General features: G+C 37.4%; 1 protein-coding gene across 4 annotated transcripts in view; it reads right to left on the reverse strand.

The window, feature by feature from the left end:
• The window catches only part of PTPRK (protein tyrosine phosphatase receptor type K), a 350,623-nt gene that overhangs the window by 192,187 nt on the left and 143,369 nt on the right, over positions 1-15,067 (reverse strand). For all 4 annotated transcript variants that reach the window (XM_042875740.1, XM_042875725.1, XM_042875733.1 and 1 more), the window contains exon 6: positions 5,633-5,807. In XM_042875740.1, the coding sequence (XP_042731674.1) occupies positions 5,633-5,807 (175 nt within the window). The remainder of the gene's footprint in view (positions 1-5,632; positions 5,808-15,067) is intronic.

Here is a 15,067-nt window from a genome sequence, read left to right on the forward strand (position 1 = left end):
ACACCTGCTACAAGAAACAGGACTGACAGTAAGAAATTTCTCTATTTAAAGAGGGTAAAAAATCTTTACACAGCAGAGAACTTAAAAGCAGAAGCTGTCACAAAATGAGCAATTGCATCTTTCCCTCTTTGAAGGATGCTTACAACCTAAATATACACCCCAAAATACACTTTGTGTTTTTCTAGTGAAGTTTGGAAGAACTTGACAAAATCACTGCATTATTTTTTTCTACTGCTGTGAAGTCATCTAGACATTATCCTCTGCTTCTCCTGTAAGGATACAGCTGAAAGAGAAGTAATATGGTATACTAAGTAAAGCTTGGGATATAAAGTAGCTTTGAAGAAGGGTTAAGGGTCCAAAACAGCAACAATATTAATATTTGTATTCCAGGAACGCACCTTGTAGCAGCTACACACAGCTTTTTCCAACTCACGACCACTAAAAAGCCTGCATACTCCTACAGAAGCTTGGCAACGCTCCAAAGGGGCACTAAGCCAATATAACAATGCCCAGCAACGCAATGTAGAATCTCACTCTCTATTTTCTCCTCTGCTCTGAAATGCAGCGAATGCAGAGAAGCATACACCCAAAGCCCTGTTACATATCACCACTGTCTCATGGAGATTGTATTTCTCAACATATTGCAATATATCACTAAAAATCTGATTTTTCTTGCATTTATGGAACTGATAGTGGGAGATACAACCAGAGGGGAAGTAAAATCTATCATTCAGCCAGACATCTTAATACTGGAGGACAGAGATAAGTATCATTTTGCAAAATTGGTACAAGAAGAGTTAACCTGTTTGCAAGCAGGCAGTCTATGAACATTCAGACAACATTATTTTCCTTAATCTGCCACCTAGCGCTCTCCTGTCATCAAACAGGAGTTTTATGTCCACCTAACATACTGAGTAAGTAAACCAGGTAGCAAAATTCAGGACACACATCAGCAACATGTTCTTTCATGCTGAAATTTCAGCAACGCTGAAATTTGGAAAGTGAATTTCAATTTTCTCAACTGGAAAGACTACAGTTTTCCTGTCAGAGAAAAAAGATAAATAATAATAATAAATAATACTCTCATGAGAAATATTTGCCAGGGGCAAACTCCATCTTTGAAGCATTCTGGCATCACGAGAAGATCAGCCAAATTGCTGGTTTTCCTATGTAAAATCCCTAAAGGGATTTCAGATGAGAAAGGCAGATGTATCAGTGCCAGAATTATTTCCACAAGAACTGCTCCTGATGGCAAACAATTCCAGCAAAGGGAACAAAGACAATTATCATCACAAATCCATACCCATACTCAAACCAAGGATTTAGAAGAGAAACCACTTGCAAACCACATTTGCGAAGTCAGGTGAGCACAAGAAACAAATGCACAAATTTTCATATTAAAAAAAAAAATCATACATGTAGATCAGTGTATCACAACTTGTGGCTTCTGGAACAAGTCAGAAGGCAGTAGAGGAAACCATCTCTTTTTTTTCCTGTTGCTATTTTGGATTCTCTAGAGACATAAAGACAATTCCCTATTGAAATGCTATAAATCAACACACAGGGCCCTCCTTACTTTGACTCCACCACAGAACTGCTGTTTGATTCGGAAGAAGAAATGATTAATAGGAAAAAAAAAAAAAAAAAAAAAAAAAAAAAAAAAAAAAAAAAAAAAAAAGCCCCCCAAAAAACAAACCCACACTACATTTACCCAGTGAAAACATCAATATTCGTTATAACTTCAATAAAAGTTACAAACATAGCAAGTAGAACCAGATATACGGTGAAGATATTCACAGATAATACCTTTTTCTTTTTTTTCTTTTTTTTCTTTTTTTTTTTTTTCTTTTTTTTTTTTTTTTGGATTTAATATTAGTCTACAGTTTCTTCCAATAGATGTTACAGAAGAAACTAATAGAAACTAATAAAGATACAATACACAAAATAATACACACTATATTTCCTGCTGATTTTGCAATATTTAATAGTATATAAGTACAACTAGTCTGTTAACAGTATGAAGCTATTTCAAAGGCAAATACGCTCAGGAAAAAGTACAAGCACTACAAAAAATTGAATTCATTATTCTACCATTGGGGGGGCAGTTTTTAGGGGCTTTGTTGTTGCCCTTCTTGACAGCCATAGAAACACACAGCTGTATTGTGAAAGCAAAACAGGCAGAAGCAAAGATCATACCCATCTGGATCTTTCAGGCATAGTGCAGCCAAAGAAACCAGTGGTTTCATTCATATGGTCCCTCCAGGAATGTCTGACAAATTAAATTCGGATTATTCTAGCAAGTTTGCAAACAAACCATGTATGAACAGAGCATTAGTTCCACCTCCTCCTGACTGATAGCCACTTTTAACACATATCAACCACTAAGAACTATATCACAACTGCCACAATGAAAACTGGCTTTCTTCTTGATGTAGATGACCATTTTTCTGATAAATACCACCAACTTTAAACAAACACTCCAGTAGTTTGCTTTGTTGTTTTTAAACAGTTCTGAACAATGATACCACTTCTTCAGTTCTATGCTGAGTATTGAAAGGAGCAGAAAGACTGAGAGCACAATGCGATTGCTCTCAAAAGTAAATAAAAAGAAAAACCTAGTTTCTTCTTCTTCACTCCTACTTATACATCACACCTACTGCTACTCTCAATCCTGAAGACCTCAAGAAATTATCTTTCCAGAAATTGCCAATTTACCAGTCATCCGAGGAAAATATAAATAGACTATTAATCTCATGAGCCTGTTCAAGAATACAAGTCAGCTAACTGTATTGACAGTGCCAAGCTTCCTGTAAAAGAAAGGGGAGAGTTTATTCCACACATATCTGAGAACAAGAGCAATGCCATAGATGCTATCTAAAAAAATAATAACATTAAAAAATATATCAATACAAGGCAGTCACTGAGCTGGAAGCTGAAGACCAGCCTCTAAACAAAGGTGAGACATCTGGAACTTGGCTTGGTAAAAATGATGCAATTGAATTACAGATGCTACTCTAGACTGATTTTTCTTCCAAAAAAATGATTCCAAGTAATTGAGTTGTTCTTTTCAGGATCTTTAAACATATGCCATCCCTCTCAGGTAACTCCATTTTTAAGAAATTTTTAGAACTCAACTGAAAGCTATTCTACTGATAAAACTCACCATGAAATAAAGATGTTTCACTATGATGGATGCTATATAAGTGAAAACTTTTATTATCAAGACTGGCTTATGAAAGGCTCATCAGAAAAGTATCAGATGCTTCTATATTACTATCTATCCATTCTATCTGCAAAGACATGGAACTCGAAAAGATTTCAGTCGTGTAACTCCCAGATTCTGAGCTGCTAAGCAGCAAGGGCTGTTCTTCATTTCTCACTTTTGAGTAACCAATGCTGGCAATGAAGTTTGGCTTCAGCAGACCAAAGACCTTACCGTTACCCAAAATGATCTGGAAGCAATACTAAAGCCATGACAAAGTAAATTGTGTTTCATTGTATGTATTTTTTTTTTCCTCCTCTGGCTGTGAGAACACACAGATCAATACACTTCAGCATGAGAATTCTGCAGTGAAATTTTCATTTGTTACAAACAGCAACAAAAAGGCCCCAAGCATGCCCTGTCACTTTCAGTTTAGAAGGAAATGCACTAATAAACTCTTACCCCTGGGTCATCTTTGACAATGGGCAATACTATGCCAGCTCTTATTAAAGGCAATTCGTATCAGTGGCCCAAAAATTTCCTTTAAAATTATCATCTTTTGTATCCATGTAGCAGGATGTCAGCTTTAAAGTGCCACTGAGATATAGGACCTGTCATTTTGGTTAATTTTCAGTACAGTTTTAACACCAGGGTAGCCAATCCCTAAGGGTATGCTTTTTGGCTAACTAGATTTATTTAGTGGTTATCTAGACAAACAAGAAAATATATTACTGTATATTGCTTTTCAAATACAACAGCAAGCAATAAATCCTACTTTAAAATATAAATCCCTGTTCTTTACCATGATGTCAAATAAATAAAAATGTTTTTAGATAATTTTTTCATTTTTTAAAAATACAGATATAATATATATATGTATATTGTTAATCTTGTTAACAATTATTATTGTTAATCATAATATAGATATGTAATGTTAATCTTAAAATATCAAGACTTTATAGGTGTTGTGTTCATAGCTATCAAATGACCCAAGCTATTCAGCAGGACAACATACTGCATTTAAAACAAAAGTACTATGAAGTTTGATATTATTATTACTTTTTTTTTTTTTTTTTTTTTTTTTTTTTTTTTTAGAGAGAGAGAAATAGTGTTTTAAACACTATTTTATTGCTCTATTATAACAGGAGAAAAAAAAGGAAAACTTCATTTACTGCATAAATACAGCTATTTGTCTCATTTTCCTGATAACATTGTATTAGGATGAAGACTGTTTCGCACTTTGGTAGACAAAAGGATACATCAATAGAAAAAAAAAAAAAAAAGTTAAAATATTGTCTAAAACCTCGTATGTTCCATGGAGTCTGTTTTTATTGATGTTATATAGAAGATATAAAACCTAGCTGACCTCAATCTGTTGGTCTCCCAGGAAAAAGACCTCTGCCAGAAAATGCCAGATATCAAATATATTAGAGCATTTACTAGGCTATCTTTATTTCTATAAGCTGAGGATGAACTGGCTTTCCTTGCTCTGGTTCCAGACCCAATGGCAGATCTCAGATAAGAACTGACCAAACCTCCCGTGGCTGAAGCAATGAGTCAAGCAGGTGTCCTTCTTGTGCCCAACTCTGGCATACCTGGCCCAAACCAACCCCACTCTAAGCATCACAGACAGGTTTTTGTATGCCCATATAACTTAGACCACGCTTCAAAATACTAAGTCTCAGAGCAAATGTAAGCATCAGAAACAGGCAATTACACAGGTGACACATGCAGGCAAGGAGAATTTTGATAACTTACTCCAGGCCAAACAGCAAGTGAATTTGAGAATCAGAACCTGAAATTCTATACTCAATCATGTCTTTCACCAGTAGGATGACATAATACCAGGACACAAACAGAAGTAATAAAGCACCAACTCAGCATTCCTACACTTAATTCATGGTTTTGTTTCAATAGGCTCCTGAATGAACTGCAATAGAAAAGCATTTCTTCCTACTCCACAAGTTGGAAATCATTGCATAACATATCCATAATACTTTCAGTCCCTGGATAGGTCAAGTTTAAAACTGTTTTTCTACACCTGTCTCCCAGAAGAGAAATGTATTATTTTACTGAACTGTCAGCCTGCTCAAGGCAGCAAATTAGAAAGGCAATGTGAACTAACTAGAGTGGATTTTCTCAATTCTTGAAAAACATTTATGAAACATTAGGCAATTTTCACCTTAAATCCAACAATCTACAGAAAAAGCATATAGGATACTGCACACCTTGTAAGATCAGGGACTTTACACAGATGTATACAATAGAAAGTACAAGAAATTTTGCTTTATGACAATTCCAGAAGCCTCACAGGAGGGCTACGTGTGTATAAGCACTTCAGATCAAGGCATCTGTAGACTAAATAAAAGGTATAAGCAGAAAACACTGGTACTCAAAGCATTTAAGCAGGTAAAATGACCCAAACCTTACCTCGAACGATAAGTTGAGCGAAATTTGACACTCCAGAACCTCTCTCTGATTGAGTTACACAACGGTATAAATCCTGGTCAGTTTTTGTCACCTCTTGCAACTTAAAGGTAGCAGCAAATCTTCTGTGATTTATATTTTTAGTCTGAGCAACTGGTATGTCTTCCCCATTTCTTCTCTGAAATAAAAAAAGAGAAACCAAAGCAGAGATATCTTGTAAGAATATAATAAGCATTTATCATTGTCATCATACAGTAAGTACATTAAAAAAAAAACCCACAATAAGAAATGTGATCACCCTATGGCGTGATTTTTGGGATACAAGAACTCTGAATCAAATTTGGGGATAAAAAACACAGTCAGGCTTTTACAAGATTGACTGTGCCATACACAATTGCCACTGCTGGGACTCCCATAGGACAGTCCAGGAGCAGCAGCTGTATTCCCAATAAAAATCATTCAACTTAAAAATAAATTATAATATATACACTGGATTTATTGTAAATAATACTAATTTAAACTAACCCAGCATTAAGGATTTCACTTGTTTTCAATACTCCTTTTCATCAAGCAGCCAACATTTCCTTTCTAACGCTAACTTTTATCTGTCCAAATTCAATACATTCTAAAATTGTACCTCTGTTACACTAAGCACCACCTACCTAAGTAGAATTAGTTAAAATAAAAAGAGAAGGAAAGAAAAGTATTAAATGGGAAGATGTATATCTATTTTAAAAGCAGTTATTAAGAAAAAAAAAAAGCATAGCTATCACAAGTCACCAAAAAAAACCTAATCTGTCTGGAGCTGCAGGAAGGAGGACAAGTCAGAAAGTAGAATTAGTTTCAGCTCATAAATAGTTATTCTTATCTCCACTCACACAATATACTTCATTCCTATTTTAATCAAAAAACAGATACTCTACGAAAAACTAGCATTTGAAAAAAAAAAAAAAAAAAAAAAACTACCAGAAACTCACACCAACCAAATAAACTTCTCCCTACCATGAATCAACTGCGTGGATTTCCAGCTCAGGACACATTTTCTGAAGGCACAGCTTTGCTCAGTCACCAGAAAGACATCGTAATTCCCTTTGTAGCTACACTGCCTGCTTTGTCCAATACACAACACAAAGGAGACCTCTGCTCATGTTTTTTAGCTCTAATTGACTCCTGGAATGAGAATCTCACTAAGGTCTTAAACTCTGAGCTTGCTGTCTAATGCAAGAAGCAAGACTGCTGAGGAACAGAGTTTAATAACCCAATAGCCCATGCAAAGGGGAGAAATAGTAAACAGGTTAATGCTGCTCATATATACACACCAGGCTCTGTCACAGACAGGAGTTCTATGTAACATTCAGACGCTTCATTTCACATCTACCACTTGCGATCTTAGCATGAGTTAGTCACTCCCTACAAAGCTTTGCTGCAGATTAGCCAGGGGTTCAGCACTGCTTCAAACCAGCTAACAAGTACTTACTTTCAGCAGCAGTATGTTTCAAAAAGATTTACATTAGGCTGTCACCTTTCTTGTAGCAGACACAAAGGACCCATCCCCTGCTTCAATGAAGTTAAAACATTCGTTTACATGAATATTTCAGCCACTGGTATTCTGCCAGAAACACTGTGCTGTCACCTGCATCAACAGCAGGTGTTGGGGTTTATTGGGGTGACTTTTCCTCAGTTCATCAGGAGAGAAACCCCTGCCAGCTCACCCCACCACTCTCCCTTCTGCTAGGCCAGAAGGGGCCAGCAGCCACCACAGTGCTTGGCCCAGTCCAGGTCATGCTAAGCCAGTGGGGCAGGACCAGGCTCAGCAAGACAGAAAATGTGCACCCTGATCTCCACAGGGAGATGGAGCATGAGCTGCTCCCAAAAGGCTCTCACACAGTCCCTGCCTTAGTCAAAGTCCCTGTCCTGTAATCTTCCAGACTCTGATTAATACATGGATGCTGCCAGAAGGGCTGTTCACAAGGCATCTGCTTCCTGTGAGGATTAAGGAAGCCTGCTGAGGCTCACAAGTACTGTCTTCCTGTCAGAAAGGCCTTGCTGAACCTCAAGAATCAATGAAATTATTAAATCCCAATATCAAGCAAACAAAGGGTAATGCTAAAGGCTTTATTTGAGCATGCTTAAGCTACAGCAAAACCATTTTGCAGGAGATGCACCTCCCACTCCATGGAGTAGGAAAGCCATACTTAAAGCAAGATTCTCTTCTAACTTTTCTCCCTCAGTTTCAATTAGAGGCTTAAACAAGCCACCACTCAAGCTCTCTGCAAGTGTTGATCTGTAATGAAATGCTACAGTTGAAACAAGTATAATAAGCAAACTCATAGCAATATTTCCTCTCCAGCTCAGCTGTGCCCCCCACAGTGCATGCTTTCCCCAGTGCAGCATGTAGGCAGCAAGCCAGAGGATACCAGGCTGTCCTGGAAAACACAGACCAGCCACGCAATTGTTAAAATGACCAAGCGGGATATAATGAACAAAAGGCTTATCTTATTGTTAAATATGATGTGATACTAGAGTTGACAGCAACCCGTGTAATGCAATAATTCTTGCTCTTGTAAAGGGATAAATAAACATCAGAGACAGTTTTCTAAAATTAAGGACTCCCTGCGATAAGTCCAATGCTTTCAATTTCAATGCCACATGCAGCCTGCAGCAGAGAAGACCATCACAAAGGTTAATATGTAAAATTATTTACCCTCCAAAGCTCCAAACTTGCTTACTTCAGCTAGTCTGCATGCTTCATGTTAGAGAAGTAAAAGAGAACAGGGCTACTATTTAAAGTTAATTTTAGAGCAATTAATCAAAATGATATTTAATGAGCTTTACAGTTCTGCTCCAACAACAGAACCTAGGATTTATTTTTTTCATTTACATCAATGATTTCTGACTACTTAATCTTACAAGTCTCAGAGTAGTTGCTCAAATTGCTCTGCATTAGGATTTGTTTCTTGGGAATTCAATGGTACAATTACATCTTCAAAGTCAATTTTCATGTACAGCTTACCCATTAAAATGTTTTTCAGTCATTAAAACCATGAGAAGTTCAAACAGTAGAGAGTTCTCACTTAAAAACAAATGTTAAAGAAAATACTTGCATTTATTTCCCGTGCGTGTCCCTTACACCAGCAAACCATTAACCAGTCAGAGTTCAGATACACTGCCACGATCTCTTAATTAAATTCTTCTTCTTAATGTCAGAGCAATATTACTCATTTTAAAGGAGAGGAAAGAAAGGCAGCAGCACTCTCCGCTTATTAGAGGGCTTCTGGTACATACTGTTTCAATTTATGTCCTGCTCATACTGCACAGAGCTTGAAAACACTGCTCAATTAGGTTTTAAAAATTCAATTTAAAATTAATGTGGAGTTATACTAATAGGTAATGGCTGTACCCTGTGTGATTCTTGGTTCCTCCAGCCCCTTGCTGTCTGATTTGATAACCCTGAATTGTTCATTTAGGAGAGGTCAGCAGCAGTCAGCTCTTCTCGTTTGCTGGAAATAACTCTGGGCCTCACCAAGAACTACAGTCTATGAACACTCGAATAAAATGAAACACAAGCAAGTGAAAAAGCCTTCTTCCTTTCAGCATTCCAGACATTTAAATCTATGACGTTAAATTAGACTATAACTTCACGCTTATTTTCAATTTGATAGTAACATTTTTTTTGAGTTATTTTCAAGTAATGAAATGAGAGCATATATTTATTAAAAAAAAAGTCAACAATGAAGGCTATGCAGCTTAAAAACAGTCACAAGCAAATTAACAATTAGGAGAGGCCTTAAAATTTCTCACTTCTACCTCACGAAAGAATTTAAATGTTTAACTAATATGAAATGATATTTTACTGAGTCTTCCAGAATGGGACCAGAAATATCCTAAACTTAACATCATACTCAATTGGCACAATTAAGGTACATCGCTAAATTTTCTAATACAGACTTAAAACTTAGTTCACCTTTTTAACTTGAGAGATAAGATTAAGTCTTCTTGTTTGTTTAATTTTTTTTTTTTTTTTTTTTTTTGGGTTGTGTGTGTTTTGTTTTTAAACATTGATAAGATATCAATACATTTCTGTGCTGAAATTTCCTCTGAATTCTCTTGAACTCTTTTTTTTTCATAACAGTGATTTTTATCAGCCTGGACAGCTCAACCTTACACATCTCAGTCCCGTTCTCAGTGTAAACATCTTAACCTAAGTCCATTACATTGCTAACAACTACAGTCAATCCTGTTTGCTTTCTCGGCTCTCAGCTGGACCCTGGTATGCCTCCAGAGATCAGAAGATGTCAACACCAAGGCTGCAGTGACACACACCGCTTCAGCAGCAGTGCCCACCACAGCACACTCACTCATGCTTCCTTGCCTATGCTCCTATCTTCCTTAAAGAAAAAAAAAAAAAAAAAAATCACACAAAAAAATCTGTCCTTGAAAATACATTGTCTCCCATCTTATCATCATCAAGGAATCCATGATCTAATTCACTGTGTGGCCATGGAGAGCAGGCAGGATCTGTGCAGGGTGCAAGAGGAGAGCTCAAGCAACTCCATCCCCAAGTAAGAAATCAGAACTTCACCAGAGAAGAATTCCCCCAGCACCAGGGGAGTTACACTGAGATGCCTAGAGGAAAAGGGAATTTGTAAAGGATATAGTAACATTACACTTTTCCTGTGTGCTTTTACTCATTGTGTACAGGCAAAAATATGTTGCAGTGGGTTGTTTGCTTGTTTGTTTTGCAGAAGAAAAAAAAAGGTCGAATGAGGATAGCTTCAGTGTAGCAAGAACAGATGATGTCAAAAAACATTTCGGTAAAAATGAAATAATATAAGGGGGGAAAAAACTAACCCAAGTTACCATACTTTTAAAATTTTACTTACGTGCAGCTTATCAGGCAGTTTTTGACACACAGAGTGTATACTTTAACAACATTTAGAATAAAATTTAAAAATACAGAAAAAAAATTAAAAATATATTTGTTTTGATTTTGAGTTTGATTTGTGTCTTGAGATTTTCAAATTAAATAAACATACTGCAAATAACAAAGTATGCAACTACTTTATCACAAGGTAGACCACCTACAATAGAGCAAGTGATCAAGAAAGCAGGATTCATTTATCTACAGTTGTATTCTATCCCCAAATACATGATTTTAGATAAACAAATAAATAAATTTGTATTTTTAGGTAGAACAAGAACTGGAACTATTGCTTAAATTATATGCCCAGATAGTCCTACCTTTCTCTTCGTATGCAATTAGATGAAGTAGCTTTTTCTGTTCTGTCAGTTTGCTTTTCAAATAAAGCATGCGGTTATGGGTTGTTTCTTTTTTTTCCCCTTTAAGTAGGAAACTAATGTAATCAGCTTTAAGCTGGCTGGTCTCCCCAAATACATGACAAAACAGACTAAAAGAGCTTCCCATGCACTACACATGCATGGGAAAAGCTCTTCCCATGAACACATACCAAAAATTTTGGGGAAAGTGAGAGTCGAATTCTACATTGCAGTGACACTTAGAAGAATACAAAATTACTTCACATATTTTAGTTGCATGTACTTCTGTTAACCAAACTTGTCCACTTAGAGGTAGCTCAATTTCCCTCCCACTGCACTGAAACTCCTATGGAAGAAACCAACTGTTAGCAAGAAATCGTCTAAATGAGAACCATCTGGTATCTTCAGAAGTGGGAATCCTAGCCTGTATTAAAATCTACCAGAGAAGGAACAGCAAAACACATTCTACAGTGTCTCTGACCATCCAAATACAGAAATGAAAACCATGCCTGCTTTTAACACCCCTTATTTTGAATTTATCTAACACAAGCCACAAAAAAATACAGTTTAAAAAATGCTTTTCAGAAAGCTACAGTACTCTAGTTACAAAACTGCAGCACTTCCATTTTTATTATTATTATTATTATTTTTAATCACAAAAACACCTAATCTGGGCATAATGACTAAAGACCAATAGCACCTTGAGCAGAGCATACCTAACTGCACCATTCAACCTGCAGATCTAAAAAAAAATCTGATTTTGCAAAAGAAAAAAGGAAAAAGAAAAACCCACACACCAGGACCAAAATAAGACAGGATACCTCATCACATGCTTCTTAGCAGATGACTTTACTCTTTTCCAAAAGGAAATAAGTATAGCAGTATTTATGTATATGCACACATACATAAAGATGTTGTATATACAAGTGTGTGTGTGTGTGTGTGTGTGTGTATACAACACTCCCCCCCCATTATTTTATTAAAAGACAAATTTTTTATCGTTCTATAAATCTCATAGCTATTTGAGCAAACTGTTGCTTGGAGTACAAAGGTAACTATTGCACTTCGCACCGCAGAGGAGAGGATCTAAATGCATGGACTAAGGAGCAAAGCTCACAGGACCAGGTAATATTTACTGTCACAAATTTACCTGTGTTTCAAGCAGATGCTGATGGTCTACAGTCAGTTGCTTCCCAGCAGGCCAGAGGCTGGGGCAGCCTCACAGCAGCATCCCAGCAGTCCTCTGCCCATCCTGGGGCCCCAGCAAAACCCTGGCTTCAGCTGCTCTGCAGGGCCAGCAGGCCTGACCCACAGACTTCAGTTCAACAGCAGAATTGTCAAACATGACAGTTGACTAAGAACAAAAATGAGACCAAAAGTCTTCCTCACAGTTCCATAGTTGAAACCATACGGGTGCTAAAAAGGCATCCAGAAAACACTTTTTCTCAGTTTCCCTTAGGCCACACCAAAGAAAAAGCAAAACAAAGTTTCTTGATTATTTAGAGCTTACTCAGCTTCCCTTAACTTTCAGGGATTGTAAAATCTGTGAGAACCAACAAGAAGCATTCTTCCAGTGTCATAAAAACAGGGAGCAAAGCCTCCAAACACTCAACTACAGCTGAATGTTTTATGCCCAAGGACCAAGGCCCACTCTCAAAACACTACTGCTGGGTAATGATCCATGCCTTCAACTTCTGGACACTGCGAGATTAAAGGAACTGCATAGCACAGATCCCTTCCCGGCAGGAATTACTGTCCTTTCATAAAACACAATAGTCATCAATGCTGCATCCCCCTCAGCCCTCTGCTAGGGACACAGGTTTGCAAAAACACTCTCCAGTGTTTTTGGATCCTGCCATGCTGAATTGGTTCTACAGAATGAATGGCCTTAAGGCATCATCAGAGGATACCATCTGTACGTGCTCAGTCCAAATTTGCTTTTAAGTGCCCACACATACACTATCCAGCAGTGAAAACCCCTGAAAGACAAAGTTGAAAACCAAACCACGCTCTGTGGCAAAGAACACTGCAACCCAAGAACCTAGCAAAAATGGCATTACAGGCTATGGCAGCTTCCTTAAGAACAGGACTGTGATGCGGTTGAGCCGAACTGCCATGCAGATGGTCTTTCATCATCCTGTAACAGTTGGTATTGCTGGGAGGTCAGCCCCATGCCATTGTTGTTCCAGCAATTTGCATTTTATTTTCCATAATGCTTCCTAATTTCACATTTTCAGTTATTACTTTCAGGCAATTGCTTTAATTATCTGTTATTCCGCAAGGAACGACATACTTCTCTGGTGGTGAGAGGGTCTGGATCAGATCTGTTCATGCTGACGAGTCTCTTCAGGGGCAAAAGCAGGATTGCCTTGCCAGCCCTGGCAGCCCAAGTGGGGTGGCCTCTTGCCAGCGCCCACAGCCCCTGATGACAGATTGGCCCACTCGCCACGGCTCCAATGACAATCTGCACAGGATTATCAGGCACACATTAAACTTTTAAACACGTGCACTACCCCTCTGAATTTCAGATTCACCAGAGCAAATGGTATCACTGAAGACCGTGGCAAAATACATCTGTCTGCAAAGCCAGAAGAATCCGCTTTCCCTAATCCAATGCTATGTTAATGCAGAGCTCAGCGATGATGGATGGACTCATTAGTGCCGCTGTTATCACCATCTGAACCAGGTGCCAAGACATATGGTTTAACAGATGTTTGAGCAAAAAGCTCAATTCTCTGTACTGTGCAAGTGTCCAGTTAAACTGGACATTGATAAGACACTGAAAATCATACTGGGCTTATGAGAATCACAATTGTTCCCAGCTCAGGAAGCAGTTAAATACAGCTTGATTATGCAAAAAACCCTATTGCTCTCATATCCCAATCAGATCCACCAAACAAATGCTGAACAATATGTACACTGCTTTCTAGTCTTTGTGTCCCAAAGTGTTATTTACACTGTTCAGACAATTCTATTTCTGTACTTTCTCAGTAAAGGAACAAAGCTTAAAATCATGGAAGCTTTCCTCATACTAAAAAATCATATGGGTAAAAAGACCCTCTTCAATGTCTCCATTTTAATGTTTGTATTGTTCTCCGAGTGCTGTTCTCACATATATTTAATGCTTAACATGTACCCATCATAAAACAGTATCCACGTGTAAAAGTGGTAAAAGTGACTCCTGTTTTCTCACCTAGCTCCACTGGAATGCGTGGCATTTGACATACACCAAAAAAAAAAGAGCAGCCATATTTATACTAATATTGATACAGATTCAACAAATCAATATGGATAAAGCAGCAAGGTGCATCCAATGTTAACAAAAGAAACATTCATTCTTCAAGTGTCTTTCTCATGAAAGACAATTTATATACTTAAAAAAATAGAAGATCAGCAGAAGCACGCAACATCTGATCAGTCTATTACTTGCTCTGTTGCATCTTTTCAGCTGACACACACACACATATATTTATGTTCTCAGAGGAAATTTTCAACAAGTACTACTGTTAACTTATAAGATGAAGCACATAATAACATAACAGGCAGGAATGCCAGGTTACTGTGCTGGGTTTAGGGATTTATCTGATAATTCAAATGCTTCAGTGTTTTCATGTGGTACCAATTTGAAGTTGTTTGTGCATGACATACCACACTGGAAATTGTAAGAGAAGGTAAAATAAATAAACAAAAAGAGGAAAAAAACCCTACAGTACTACATTCAGAAGTTGATGGTAGGCAAAAACATAATGCACTAAGACCAAATGCATTCCAAAAAGAAAATCAACACTTTAAAAAAAAAAAAAATTGAAATTCTTTCACAATTTCTCAATAATTGTAGGTTATAAAGAAAACACCTTCAGCATGTAGCCATTACAGACTGGATACTAGATTACTGAAAAGGTGAGCACTGCACTTCTGTCCTGCTCTCATACACAGTATTTACCTTGCCAGGAAAGGTATGTTTTAGATCATCTTGTTCAACCAGCTAAATCTCTTTACCTGCTCAAATATTTGCTTCACATTAACAAAGTTGAAATTTTTAACGACTTATGTTACCTTCACTGCTTATCTTTAAATGCCAGAGCCCTGCCTGTCCCCAGCTTTGGTCCAGTGGGGTTGCAAAATGCAGGGGTTGGTAGATAGGGTTGTGAAAGAGGACAG

Source organism: Lagopus leucura, unplaced genomic scaffold (genome assembly GCF_019238085.1).
Source record: "Lagopus leucura isolate 7727_CA_CO unplaced genomic scaffold, USGS_WTPT01 Super-Scaffold_73, whole genome shotgun sequence".
In the NCBI taxonomy this organism is placed as follows: Eukaryota; Metazoa; Chordata; class Aves; order Galliformes; family Phasianidae; genus Lagopus; species Lagopus leucura.